The following is a 13015-nucleotide window of genomic DNA, read 5'->3' as shown; positions in this document are numbered from 1 at the left end:
ACATACTTCTGACATGCACTGTGGATTTGGAGACAGTCTTTCAAAGGGTAAGCAAGACCCAGTAGGGTGCTCTGTGTGATGCCCCAGTGGGGTGCTCTGTGTGATCCCCCAGTGGGGTGCTCTGTGTGATCCCCCAGTGGGGTGCTCTGTGTGATCCTGGCCTAGTTTTTCTTTGAGCTCACCTCCCAGACTTAATGTAGGTAGCTCATCTCCTGTGAACAGATAAGGAAGGAAGTGACTTGGTACAGACCTCCCTGTGGTTAAGTAATTTTAACGCAAGAACTTCCTGCTTGTGTGATGTTTCCTGTCCTTTCTTTAGCAGAATGACTCTAGTCATTCTGTCAAGTGACAAGTGATACTAGTCTTTTCTTTCTAACTGATTTGGCCAATTATGCATGTTGCCTGTACACTAGCCAAACACAGAATGTTAGAGATGAAAGGGATCTTGGAGGATTTTCATGTTTGTTCTCAATTTATAGATGAAGAACATTAAGCCCAGAGAGTAAAGGTGTCACAGATTCAGTTAGTGATGAGCTTAGAGACAGAGCTCTGCCCGACTCCTGCTCTAGTTTTCTGTGCACTGTGTCTCATTGGCTCACCACTTTCAAGAAACATCTTCTGTCTGGGAACATGGCTTATCCAGTTAAGTGCTTGCCGTACAAGCTTGAGGACGAATTCAGATCCACAGAACCCTCTTAATGCTGAACACAGTAGCATGTGTCTATAATCCCAGTGCTCCTGTGTCGAGATGGGAGGCAAGGACAGGAGATTCCTGGAACCTCATGGGTTACTTAGCCAGGTGTGTGTGGTAGTGAACAGGAAGGGATGCTGCGTCAAAGTAGAAGGCAGAAAGGACCAGTACTTGAGTTGTCCTCTGATGACCACATAAGTGCCAGTACACATCATTCAGTGTCTCTTTTTTTAATCCTTCTGGTGCATGACTGACTCTCCTATTGTGTGTGTTTGCCTTCCCCAGGAGCAGTTCCATATGTGCAAGCATTTGACTCGCTGCTTGCCAATCCCGTGGCAGAGTACTTGAAGATGAGTAAGGAGATTGGGGGAGATGTGCAGAAACACGTAAGGATGTGGGGCCTTTCTTTTTCCTTCCTGTTTAAGGGCTGGAAACTTTTCTCCATATCTCCTCACCCTCAGTGTAGCTCAGTGTAGGTCTGGGAGCCTCCTGATTCCTTTTCTTCTACCTTCACTGGTCCAGGAACAGAAATGGGTTCATCTTTCTAGGCTACCTGTTTTACTACATATTCTATGTGTTTCTTTTATGACAAAGCTTGTTTGGTGTTAAAATACTGCTGGGTTCATCTTTGTGGTGGAGAAGGTCCTAGGAGTCTTAAGGTTATATAACTAAGTGGAGGGTGGCTTATTCCAAAGAATCGCTCTCATGACTTAGCATCTATAAAACTGTGGATGGTAGTTATTTGTTATGCTAATATGGATTACTTTCACATTTAGCCCCTGTGAAAATGAAGTAGGCAATGACAGATGCCTGTCCTCCCACTTCCCTTCATGCCCTGCCTCCCACACTGTTACCACCACTTGCATCCCACACTCACAGACACTCTGCATCTCTTCTGGGGCCTGGCACCTTTTGCTGATGCACTGAATGATCATTTATAAACAGTAACCACATTTAGGATCTTTCTAACGGATCCCGAGCCCCTTATATACTAGCTGTTGGCAGTGTCCTAGAGGTGAGCTCTGTGGAGCAGTGCTGGGACCTTCCATTGATGGGGGAACGGCGGTATATTTTTTTACTTCAGACAATTTTATAACATTTGAAAAAGAATTTAAGCAACCTTTTAAAAAAATTCTATGTGTCCAGGTGTTTTCCCTGCATGCATGTCCATATACCAGTTGTGTGCATGGTGCCCAGAGAGGCCAGAAGAGGACATTGGATCCCCTAGAAGTAGAGTTAACAGATGGTGTGAGCCATGATGGGTACTGTGAACCAACTCTGAGTCCCTGGGAAGAACAGCTGGTGTTCTTAACTGCTGAGCCCTCTCTAGCCCCTTGAAAAACATTTTTTTTTTTTAAACATTTGTCACTTTTATCTCTGAAAGTACAAATCCAGCTACAATATGGTAGCTCTTGCCTGTTATCATCCTAGTCTTGGGAGACTATGGCAGGAGGATGTCACACTTTTAAGACTGTTTCAAAATACCAAAAAATAAAATAAGATGCTCTTCTAGATGTCTTGAGCTCTCTTCCCAGCACCCACTTGAGGTGCTTCACAGCAATTTAGGGTTCCAATTCAGGGAGTCTGACACCCTCTGCTGGCCTACGTTGGGATCTGCACAGAGATATATGAATAAAAATAAAAGTAAATTTAAGCAAATTTACTTGGGGCTGGGATATATTATTACCTTAGTGGTAGAATGTATTTGTACCATTCATAGAGCCTTGGATTCTATCCTGAGCACCTCAAAAAACAACCAACCAACCCCTTCTCCCCTACCCCCCAACAAAAACCCAAGCAGATAGATCCCTTCATATGAACTCACTGACTTGCCTTCACCTAAGGTGGGTTATCTTCAGTTCCATTTCAGTTCTAACAGGAACAAATGTTAGAATGTGATTCTGGTATCAGGCCCTGAACTCTGGAATGCATCAGGCAGACAACATGGAGGGCTTGGATATCTCCAGGGTCTGTGGATGTGGAAGTTTCAGGTTATACTTACATGTCATGTGTCATGGACAGAAGATTGTTTTTTCCTGCAGGCGGAGATGGTCCACACAGGCCTGAAGTTGGAGCGAGCTCTCCTGGTTACAGCGTCTCAGTGCCAGCAGCCAGCTGGTGTAAGTTTACTAGATAGTTTAGTTTGCTCTGATGCTCAGGGCAAACAGAAACTTCCAAGAGGCTGTCACAACATGCTACAGTAATACACAGTAATGTCAGACACAGAAGTAGCTTCAAGTGCCCCATGGGGCTGTGCCTTGGGTAGTTACCAGTCCCCAATGACTTTTGGTTTTCTCTCATTTTGTCCATTACTTTAGTTGCCCTTGGGACGTTGCTGCTTTTGTCAGGAAACGGAGGCAGCTCTGGGGCTTGACAGGTGGCACAGCCGTGAGGGGGATACTAAGCCTTTGAAACTGGGACTCCCTTCATCCTTTACCCTCCCTTTAACTTGACTCTTCCTTCAACATTTTCTGCTACCTGATATGGAAAGTTAAGTTAAAGAAATGAGAGCTTTCTCAGAAGGAAAGATTATTGACTTGTCTTAGGCTTTCCTGGTCGCAGAAGATGCTAAAACAAAGTCTTCCTGCTAAGGCTGAAATTAATAAAACCCTTAATCCTTGTCATGCCTAAGTCTGTGAAAACAGTGCAGATAATCTAAATATCGAGTGACTAGTGTTTTATCTCAGCCTTTTCTCCAAGTTCATACTTTCCCAGATGAATAAAGTGGCTGAAACATTGTCATGTTTTAGACCGAAGTTAGCAAAACCACAGACTGCAGGCTGATCTTATCTTCCTCCCTTGGATGGAAATGAAGGTTTTTGGGGAACAAACATTCACTGATTAGTACTTTAGAGAAGTTTTCACTCTTCTTGTTAGACTATGCACACAGGACCTGAGAACTGACATAGTTAGGAAACCTGGTTTTGAAGGGAGGATCAAAAAATGGGAACACAAGGCTCATCCATTTTGTTAAGTGGCTTTGAATGGCAGCATCACAGACTGCATTTGAATCACCAGATCTCTACTCAGCAGCTGCTGTGTGGCTCAGGGTGCATTGAGGACAAAGGAGAACTCAGACAAAGCCCTGGCCTTTGAAAAGTTAACAGAAAAACAAGCACCAGGTTTGGCAGTATACCTTTAATCCTAGCATTTGAGAGAGAAATGAGGAGGAGTTAGTCATCCTCAGCTACATAAAGAACAGCCTGGATTGCATGAAACCCTGTCTCACAGAGAAACAAGGGGAAGGAAAGGAAGGACGTACATGGGTCCAGAGATAGTTTGCAGTATGGAATGGTAAGGTATCAAGATTGGTTATATTGACATATGATACAGAAGCTTGTGGCAGCTAGGCTACAAAAGCTGCCACATGAAGCTAAAAGCTAAGAGCTTGTGATGCATTTAGGTAAGTGTAGAAAGAGAACATAAGGAACAGAAATAAGCCGTATCTTCTGTTAGTAGGTCAGAAAAGAGACAAGTGGCCTGAGTGGAGGGAGGGGCTTTTCTGGTATGGAATATAGGTCCAGAGTACAAAGTCTCTTCAGGGCTTGAAACTTTATGCAGAGGAAGGATATGAGCGGTACCTTAAGCCATATGAGTCAAGGTGGGGTGGATACAGAGTTTACCTTCGTGTTCATTATAGGTTATAACAAATTCTCCCATTGCCAGGCTTTGGGTACGTGGTTATAATTTCAACACTTGGGAGCTGAGGCAGTATTCTGGATTCTAGGCTACATAGAATATTGTCCCTATAAACTGAAGAGGGGATACGCTTGCCTTCAGAGTCACCAGTTGATCTGCATATGTAGAAATAACTAACTAACCATAGTCATCTCCCATCTCTCCTAGAATAAACTTTCTGATTTGTTGGCACCTATCTCGGAGCAGATCCAAGAAGTTATAACCTTCCGGGAGAAGAACCGAGGCAGCAGGTTTTTTAATCATCTATCAGCTGTCAGTGAAAGCATCCAGGCCCTGGGCTGGGTGGCTCTGGTAAGAGGGAAGAGAGGGTGGAAGCAGGGAAGGAGACATGGCTGCAGAGGCTCTCTGTCACTGTCTGCTTCTTCCTCCACAGGCTATGAAACCTGGCCCCTTTGTGAAAGAGATGAATGATGCGGCCATGTTTTACACAAACCGAGTCCTCAAGGAGTACAGAGATGTGTGAGTCTAGCCTTTCCCTCATGGGTAGGACAAATGTAGCTGTTACCTCCTGGAGTGACCTCTGTGTTGGTTTTCTCACCTCAAGGCTGTTTCGTGGAAACTTGGTAGATCCCAACTCATAGAAACGGCATTTGCAAACAGGAAATATTTCTGCTTCCATTTCTTTTTCCATTCTGAATGTCAGGTGCTCTTTAGTTTCCTAGTTCTTACCCTCCTAGGTTTAGGGGTGTTATGTTGGAGCTAACATGGATTAATGCTCTTTATGTTGCTTTTTAAAACATTACTGAATTATTATTATCCAATATTATGTGTATGGTATTTTTGTTTGTTTGTTTGTTTTGGCTTGGGTGTAAATCTATGCACTGTGCACGTGTGGTGCCTTCAGAAGCCAGAAGAGAGCTTTGGATCCTTTGGAACTGGAGTACAGATCTTGTGAGATGCCATATGGGTGCTAGGAATTGACCTGGTGTCCCTGGAAGAGCAGCCACTGCTCTTAACTGTGTAGCTATCTCTTCAGATCTTTAAATTGCTTGTTTGTATCAGATTTTGTTCTTCTGTTGCTGTGTCTCAATGGAGCTATGGAAAGGGGGTCAGTTGGGCTTAAGGAGAAAATTACCTTGTATATTCATGTGTTCAGGTAAACTGACAGGCTGCCTAGCCAATATTGGTATGAAGAAAGGGAGTCATTGTATTCTAACCACATAATCAAGCTAGTGCTAAATGACTTCTCCATTACTAATTTTGAATTGGAGTGACTATAGTTACTTAGCTCTGTAACTATCCAGACATCATTAGTCAGCAGACATTTGTTGAAGCTGTGTAAGAACTAAGCCTTCATTTGTGTGTAATGTGTCCCACAATACCACACACTTTTAAAAATCCTAGATGCCTGGAATTTACCCTGTCATTTTATAGGTGAAGAAACTAGGTCTTGGGCTAAGTAATCACAGAGCTAACATTGAGAGAGAGGATTATTCTAGAAACAATGCAGTGTGTCTCCTATAATAATGCTGATTGTTGCCCCCTCTCTCTTTTCTTTTGTTTGTTTAGTTTTGGTTTTTTGAGACAGGGTTTCTCTCTGTAGCCCTGGCTGTCCTGGAACTCACTCTGTAGATCAGGCTGGCCTTGAACTCAGAAATCCGCCTGCCTCTGCCTCCCCAGTGCTGGGGGTACAGGCGTGTGCCACTGTTGCACAGCTGATTGTTTTCTCTTAAAGAAACACCTTTAGTTGGGAGCATATTTTGACACAAGGCACTGGACTCCTGGAGTCCCTCAGTCCCATGGCAATGCTTCACTAATCTTGGTTTTACTGTGGCTTCCTACACAAATATGTTTTTAACAGCTTTGCTATTAGGTTCTGTTTGTAGTGTATTTTGGGGAAAAAAAATTGGTCCTAACAAAAACATTGATAAACACTGCTGTCAAAGATAAACATGTAACCCAGTGTCCCTGCTCTGCTGGAGTTTGGTCTAATTAGGGTAAGAGGGTAAGTTTTTTGTTTGTTTGCTTGTTTGCTTATTTGTTTTGAAGCAGGGTCTCTCTACATAGCCCTGCCTGTCCTGGAACTCACTCTGTAGACTAGGCTGGGCTGGCCTGGAATTCAGAGATCTACCTCCTCTACCTCCCAAGTACTGGAACCAAGGTGTGCACTGCCATGGCCAACTTGCTGTTTTAAAAAACATTACTGATGAGAGGCTAGAGACATGGCTAAGCAGTTATGACCCTGACTGCTCCTGGGGAGGACCCTGCTTTGATTCCCAACTCCAGTCAGGGGATCCAACACCCTATCCTGGCCTCCTTGGACATTAGGCAAACACATGGCATATAGATATACTTGTAGGCAAAACACCCATACACATAAAATAAACTGATTAAAAAAGTATTTTTGATAATAGGGAAGCTGCTACTGAGCAGAGCCACAGCAGGAGGATGTGAGCCAGTGGGCAAGAGGGATTCTGGTGTTACTACCATACTCTAAAATTCTTTTTTAATTGTTGCAGGGATAAGAAGCATGTGGACTGGGTCAGAGCTTACTTGAGTATATGGACGGAGCTGCAGGCTTACATCAAGGAGTTTCATACCACTGGCCTGGCCTGGAGCAAGACGGTTAGTGAGTCTTCTTTCTCTCCCTCTTCCTCTCTCCAGGATAGGATCCACCAGCTTCTCAGACTTAAATCACCAAGGCCAGAAAAGGACTTCTGTGGAGATGGTCCAGCAGTTAAGAGCTCTGGCTGATCTGTTAGAGGACCTGGTTCGATTACTTGTGCCCCAGGGCAGCTCACAATTGTCTATAATTCCAACACCCTCTTTTGTCCTGGACACACACATGCATGTAGGCAAAATATTATATACACTAAAATAAAAGAGTAAATTAAAGTAAATTTAAAAAATACAAAGATAGTTCCCTATTACAAATTAACAAATTAAATGCTATAATAAATATGCAGCCCACAGCAAATAAAGAAAAGTACAGAGAATAAGGACTGTATGACCATATTCTTGGCATTTCTGTTCAGGGGCCTGTGGCAAAAGAACTGAGCGGATTGCCATCTGGACCCTCTGTGGGATCAGGCCCCCCTCCTCCCCCACCGGGCCCGCCTCCTCCCCCAGTCCCCACCAGTTCTGGCTCCGATGACTCTGCTTCACGCTCAGCACTGTTTGCACAGATTAATCAGGGGGAGAGCATCACACATGGTGAGTATTTTGGCATGGGCACTTGTTAAAGCAAATGGTTTCCATTAGATGTCATCAACCATACTCTAGTCTAAAACAGAACCCTGACTTACGTGTGGGAACATTCATTTGGGGGTAGAACCCTTACTTGCATGTGGGAACATTCATTTGGGGGTGTCCAAAGAACATCAAACTTGAATTAAGTTTGGTGACTGACAGGCCAATGAGATGGCTCAGCAGGTAAAAAGATGTTTTTAGCCACAAAAATGAAGAAAAACTGACTCTACAGCTTTGTCTGTCCTTTCACCTCCACTTGCACACTAGCATGAGTCCCTCCTATTTAGTAAAAGAGCAGCTGGCTCAGTGGGTAAAGGTGCACACCACTAAGCCTAATTGATGATTTGAGTTTGAGCCTTAAGATCCACTTGGTAGAAGGAGAGATCCAACTCCTGCAAGTTGTCCTCTGACTAACCCTACAGTACTCATAATTAAGTATGTAATTTTAAGAAGTAGACATTGAACATGGGTAATGACAGTGAAGTCATTAAGTAGCATGTACAGGGCACCTTAGCCAGCTCACAGTGCTGGCAGTTTTCCCGGAGCCTGTGGCACGGTTCCACTTGGTCTCTGAAGTCATTGTGTTGGGTTGCTAACTTCTTAGGATGTATACTTGTCACATGGGAAGTTTGCCAAATAGGAACCTACCATAACAGAAAAAGTAGACACTTCTATACCTCACTAGTGGAAGTCTAACTTGACTTATTGATTAAGAATGTACACTGTTATTTATAGTAGCCAGTAGTGGTGTAATTAGGGAAATATTCAGCACTAAGGGAAATGGCTCTTAACTGGTGTATCCTCTTGATAGGATACACATTTTCCAACAAAGGAACCATGTAGTGGTTAAGGCAGTAGGAGATATAATTACTACCTCTTAGAGCAGCTTTGGATCTCCAGCCCCGTGGAATAAGGTGGATCTCACTGTCCCCACTCACAAAACAGCTTCTGCCTCCAAAACCAAATATATTGTAACGAGAAGCAGTAGTGGAGCTAAAACTGGCACTCATTTTTGCTTTATGCAGTCGGCATACTTTGGGTCAGCCTGTTTACTAACTGTGTAATCTTTTCAAAAAAGAAAAAAAAAAGTTAAAATGAGAAAGTTTTTTTAATTGAATATGAATTAATTACATCACATTTGCTAACACTCAGTATGGCTGTAACCAAATAAAATAGTATGAATAGAGGCTAAGTGCCAGAAGGGACCCAGTAAATAACCTTACCCATGCTCCTGTAAGCCTGCCTGATGAAACTCCTCTAGCTCACACATGAAGAGACATGGAGTAGCAGGGGACTTGTGGGCAGAGGAAAGGGCCAGCAGGAGTGGAAAGGGAGCAAGGGAAGGAACTAGGGTGAGTATGAACAAACACATTCTATCCGTGTATGGAAAGTCACAGTGGAGCACAGTGGTGTGTGTAATACATTCTAGAGATAGGTAGGAAATGTCAAGGGCCAACACTTGATTAGGAAGGTTAGCTTTTTTTTTTCACTGAATTTTCTTCACTGTGACGTACTTTCCCCTTTCTGTTATTACATATGTGTATATATTATATACTTTTCTAGATCTGTGTATATATTCATACATCTGTGTATATATTACATACTTTTCTAGATCTGTTTTTATGCATTTACATATCCTTGCTCCTTCCTCACCTTCAACACACAATTTTTTTTTTTTTTTAAAATTAAACCGTATAACTTAGAGGACAAGAGAAACCATAAAAGCAGTTCTCCAAAGCTGTTTTGCAAGATGGTCTCCCAAGAGCTTGGGTTCTTGCTTTGAAGTGTCTGCTAAGCACCTTGTTTATTGCCTCAGCCCAAAGCTCTGCTATGTAGAACAGGAGCGAGGTACCTGTGGTGTGTTCTTCCAGCCCTGAAACATGTATCTGATGACATGAAGACTCACAAGAACCCCGCCCTGAAAGCTCAGAGTGGTCCAGTTCGGAGTGGCCCCAAACCCTTCTCTGCACCTAAACCCCAAACTAGCCCCTCCCCCAAACCAGCCACAAAGAAGGAACCAGCTCTGCTGGAACTGGAAGGCAAGAAATGGAGAGTGGTGAGTTAAAGGAGCCTGGACTTGGGAAGGGAGCAGGAAGAAGGCTTTGAGCAGGGCTTAGTTGAAGAGTACGGGGGTCCTGGCTTTTGATGGGAGAACAAAGGTTGGGGATGAGGCATTGTTTTGCTGACATGTACTTTGTGGTAAGAATCCTGGGATGTGTCTTCATCAGGAAAACCAGGAGAATGTTTCCAACCTGGTGATTGATGACACTGAGCTGAAGCAGGTGGCTTACATCTACAAGTGTGTCAACACAACATTGCAAATCAAGGGCAAAATTAACTCCATTACAGTAGGTGAGTCTCCCTTGCTGCCCTAGGCAGGTTCTGACCTGCAGCCGGAGAGGATTGGAGCCTCTTTCCTTGTCTTTGTAAATTCTTACACTACTGCCCTTTTCAGTTCCACGGCTGACCTGCTTCCTTTCTTCTAGATAACTGTAAGAAGCTTGGCCTGGTGTTTGATGACGTGGTGGGCATTGTGGAGATAATCAATAGTAGGGATGTCAAAGTTCAGGTAACTTGATGTCTTGGCTTCTCCTTTTGGTCCCTGAAGAATTAATTGAGAGACACAGCAGACTCGCAGATGTTCCTTGGGCAGGAATCTGATTCTCCAAAGCCTGTAAGCTGAGCTACTTTGGATGTGGCAGAAGTTGGCTCTTTAAGGGAGTTCTTTCCAGGACCTGGCCCATCCCACCCCCAGTTTCTAATACCTGGTGCGCAGTGGGGCTTTTGTGAAGTAGTGTAACCACTTGAAACAGTGAACACTTTCTTCAGCCTAGTCTGCTCATATGTGCTGGGACTCAGTTGTCTTTCTTTTTTCTGCAGGTGATGGGAAAAGTGCCAACCATTTCCATTAACAAAACAGATGGCTGCCATGCTTACCTGAGCAAGAACTCCCTGGACTGTGAGATAGTCAGTGCCAAGTCTTCTGAGATGAACGTCCTCATTCCTACAGAAGGCGGTGATTTTGTAAGTTTCCTTCCCTTCCTCTCCTTCCACAGTGTCTCTTGTATTCCGGGCTGGCCTGGAGCTCACTGCTGATCCTGCCTCTGCCTCCTAGGTGCTGAGATATAGCCATGTAGCTCAGGATTGTTTCTTTGCTGTTGGAGATTGAACCCAGGACTTTGTGCATGCTAGGCAAGCATTTTCCCACTAAGCTGTATCCCCGAGGAATATGACATTAAAAACAGAATAAGCCTGGATTCCCTTAGGGTCTTACCACTTGACCTAGGTAGGCCGCAAACTGGAATCTCCCTACTGAACAGGACCGAATACTTACTGAATTAGAGAAGACTATCTGGTGAATATTTGGTGTTCTGCAGGTAAATCCCAGCAACATAAACAGAAGCCAGGTAGTCTATGAAGGGGGCTCCAGAGGGAGGGTCATTCCTGCCTTTCTTAGTTCACTAAGTGCTACTCCCCCAAACTCCCCCAACAGACTGTTGTCTAGAGCTAAGTCTGTCTAGGACCACAGATGACTCAACAGTGAACAGTGCAGATGCAGAGCAGCATGACTGGGGAGGTTAAGCTTGGCTCACTCCATGTGTGTGCCCAGGGTCTAAGGTCAGAGGAGGGCACTGGGTCATCTGGGACTGGAATTACAAATGGTTCTGAGCCATCACATGGGTAGTGCAAGTTAAGAGCAAGTGCTCTTTTTTTTTTTTTTTAATTTTTAAAAAAACATTTATTTTTTTAAATCTGTGTGAATACACTGTCACTCTCTTCAGACACACTGGAAAAGGGCATCAGATCCTATTACAGATGGCTGTGAACCACTATGTGGTTGCTGGGATTTGAACTCAGGACCTCTGGAAGAACAGTCAGTGCTCTTAACCTGTTCTCTTAAGCATCTCTCCAGCTCCCCCATCAACCTGTTACTTCTTTTTTGCAGAACGAGTTCCCAGTCCCCGAGCAGTTCAAGACCCTGTGGAACGGACAGAAGTTGGTCACCACAGTGACAGAAATCGCTGGATAAGCTAATGCATGGGTCCTGCGCCCTCTCCCTTCACACCATGGGATACGTCTGTATGGAGACGGTTCTTTTCTAGATTTCCTCTACCTTTCTGCTCTTAAACTGCTTCTCTCCTCTGAGAAGCCCAGCTACCTGCCTTCACTGAAATATACCTCAGGCTGAGACGGGCGGGACAGCAGGTCAGTGGATCTCCACCGGAAGGTGCGGCTTCTCTGCCTCAGCATAGCCACACCACAGTCTGAGCTTTTAGAGCTTCAGGCCCAGACTGGGGCACTGAAGCGTTCAGCTTTGGGGGTCATTCTACAACAAACAGTCCTTGAGGGTTCAAAACACCCTGGAGACAAAGGCCAGAACGCACACTCTTCTCCTAACAGTCCGCATGGGGGCAGCCAGGAGTCTCTTAGGTTCTAACCAACCTAGGTTTTCATCATTGGCAAGTGAGGCCAGGGTTGCACTTGACCAAAAGCTAAGGATTGCCACCCAGCATTCCAAGCAGACTTCTTTCCTAAAAGCATCCTTCATGTGCATTCCATCCTGGGTCAGCATCAAGCACAGCATAGCAGGCATCCCTCGTGCAGCTGCAGGACAGTAGCAGTACCCTTGTTTGAGGAAGAAAGTCTTAAACCCTTCCCATGGGGACAACTTTAAAAAAAAAAGGGAAAAAGGAAACACAGCATTCCAAGGAGTCTGGCGTCCTCTTCCCTGCCAGATGACTGTCATCGCCTCCACTCCCCCTCCTGCTTGTCACTCAGCAGCGCAGGACCCCGACTAGGACTACGACCTCCATTGCGGCTGCTTAGGTCTCGACTTACATCAGAATCTCGCACAGCATTAGTATTGCAGAATCCCAGTTCTCCCTCTAGGACACACTGACCAAAATATGCAACCTTTTTTTTTTTTATGGGAAAGGAAGAGAGATTGTCCTGTGACTTCTGCCCATTACCTGAGGCCTGTGGAAATAAAACCTTTATGTACTTAAAGTTATACAGAAAATAGAATAAAGTTAATACCAAACTTGTTTAGTTATTCACCTGATGTTTTCTGTACCGGGATGTGAAAATACTGACAATGACACCAAGGATAAGAAACTACTCTTTATTATTTTTTAATACAACCTCAAAGCTATTTTCAGATCCTCCCACTTCCTGCCCTTAACCCTCACCCTTTTATTTGAGTAGGTTTGAGAAAGGAAAAGGATGAATGGGCAGTGGTTGGGCTCTGCATTGTTAGTGGTGCTTTCTCCAAACCAGTGCTCTAGAGGGATCATCCAGAACGTGCCGAGATCATTTCAGCATGGGGGCTGAGGAGGAGTCCCTGCTCAGATGTAGGACACGGTGGATCAGTGTTGTTTAACTATCAGAGTCATCATCAATTTAATATGGGTTGATTTCCAAAGGGAAAAGGAAGTC

At 44.4% G+C, this 13015-nt stretch overlaps 1 protein-coding gene across 4 annotated transcripts in view; it reads left to right on the top strand.

The window, feature by feature from the left end:
- Cap1 (cyclase associated actin cytoskeleton regulatory protein 1) overlaps nt 1-12624 on the top strand; it is a 26063-nt gene extending 13439 nt beyond the window's left edge. For all 4 annotated transcript variants that reach the window (XM_031378530.1, XM_031378529.1, XM_031378528.1 and 1 more), the window contains exons 2-13: nt 1-47; nt 977-1077; nt 2734-2811; nt 4538-4681; nt 4764-4849; nt 6850-6955; nt 7366-7543; nt 9451-9635; nt 9808-9931; nt 10066-10148; nt 10460-10603; nt 11526-12624. The exon at nt 1-47 is cut by the window's left edge. In XM_031378530.1, coding sequence (XP_031234390.1) covers nt 1-47; nt 977-1077; nt 2734-2811; nt 4538-4681; nt 4764-4849; nt 6850-6955; nt 7366-7543; nt 9451-9635; nt 9808-9931; nt 10066-10148; nt 10460-10603; nt 11526-11609 — 1360 coding nt within the window. In that variant the 3' untranslated portion in view covers nt 11610-12624. The remainder of the gene's footprint in view (nt 48-976; nt 1078-2733; nt 2812-4537; nt 4682-4763; nt 4850-6849; nt 6956-7365; nt 7544-9450; nt 9636-9807; nt 9932-10065; nt 10149-10459; nt 10604-11525) is intronic.
- The last annotated feature ends 391 nt before the right edge of the window (nt 12625-13015 follow it).

This window comes from Mastomys coucha, unplaced genomic scaffold (assembly GCF_008632895.1).
Source record: "Mastomys coucha isolate ucsf_1 unplaced genomic scaffold, UCSF_Mcou_1 pScaffold18, whole genome shotgun sequence".
NCBI classification, from domain to species: Eukaryota; Metazoa; Chordata; class Mammalia; order Rodentia; family Muridae; genus Mastomys; species Mastomys coucha.
The sequence above is the reverse complement of the archived record's forward strand: the minus strand, read 5'-3'. Positions and strand labels throughout refer to the sequence as shown.